Source organism: Apis dorsata, unplaced genomic scaffold, assembly GCF_000469605.1.
Source record: "Apis dorsata unplaced genomic scaffold, Apis dorsata 1.3 scaffold_347, whole genome shotgun sequence".
Lineage (NCBI taxonomy): Eukaryota > Metazoa > Arthropoda > Insecta > Hymenoptera > Apidae > Apis > Apis dorsata.
The window spans coordinates 441,989-443,201 of record NW_006263614.1 but is presented as its reverse complement, the minus strand read 5'-3'; the positions used below and the strand labels follow the sequence as shown (position 1 = coordinate 443,201).

The following is a 1,213-nucleotide window of genomic DNA, read 5'->3' as shown; positions in this document are numbered from 1 at the left end:
TTTTTTTTTTTTTTTTTTTTTTAAATCCGATCTTTCGAAAATAGAGATGACAGAAATATAATTATTATTCCTTCTACCCCTCGCTGATTGTAATGAATTAAACACAAACAGAATTTGTTTAAACGAGAGAGAATTTCAATTTCATTTCATTTTCTTTTAAAAATAATTTTTCCGTGATAATTCAATTAGATTTTCATGCGATGAAAAGAACCTCTCTCTCGATACAATAATTCACCAATTAACCATTAACGAATAGTTTGAAAAAATTAATTGAATATCATAAATTTATATATATATATATTTATCTCCCTCCCTCTTTCTTTATAATTTAATTTTACGCATAGAACGAAACAGAAAGAAAGAAAATATATTTATCATCGCGCGAAAAAATTCGTCATAACAGATATCAGTATTTCTCTAATACCAGGAGAGATGCCCTAATTCCATAATCCTATTATTATTTACAAACGTATGTGCATACCATTACCAATATAATCACACGTTCGAAATACGCTTAAAAGTCATCGAACGTGTCGTCGGCAGAGGAGAGAGGGGGGGGCTATAGATGCTCGTCCTCTGTAATTGCTTACGTGACACTACGGCCGTCACAGCGACTGGCTACGTCGAATCGATCGACCTTAATCGACAAGGATGAACAAGGGTACGCGAACAACCTTCCACTTACCGCGTAAACATGGGACACCGGTTACTCGATCGATAAAAGTGATTACACGTTGAACGACGCATAACATAAAATTCACCCGCCGATATCTCCGATCTCCTCTCGACATCCTCCTCCTCCCCCTTATCAAGAATCCGAACCATGATTATTATTTCCAAAAATTATCACGCTGTAATAAAATAACTAACCCTCCCCATCCAAACAAATTTTTTTAACGGATAAAATTCCATCACGCAAATTTTCTCACAAAATTAAAAATTAAAAAAAATTTCTTACAAGATAGAATTAGATTGACCTAACACCGTTCGTTCTGTTTCAGAGAAGAACTCGGCGCGCAACAGCCGGCGAAGACGGGTGAGCGAGGGTGGCGGGAGCCGCGAGAAGCTAGAGAAGGAAGCGGTAGGCGAGAGCAATCCATCCACGCGGCAGGCGGAGGACAGGGAGAATAAAGGTCCGGCGTCGGGCAGGCCCGGCAATCGTATACCACGGACCGTATTGGAGGAGGCGAACAGCGCGTCGAGCAGCGCGTCG

The 1,213-nt window shown here is 39.7% G+C and overlaps 1 protein-coding gene across 1 annotated transcript in view; it reads left to right on the top strand.

Annotated features, from left to right (window-relative positions):
- LOC102671322 (probable JmjC domain-containing histone demethylation protein 2C) overlaps nucleotides 1-1,213 on the top strand; it is a 216,726-nt gene that overhangs the window by 177,131 nt on the left and 38,382 nt on the right. Inside the window, exon 8 of the mRNA XM_031511762.1 lies at nucleotides 1,002-1,209. Within this exon, the coding sequence (XP_031367622.1) occupies nucleotides 1,002-1,209 (208 nt within the window). The remainder of the gene's footprint in view (nucleotides 1-1,001; nucleotides 1,210-1,213) is intronic.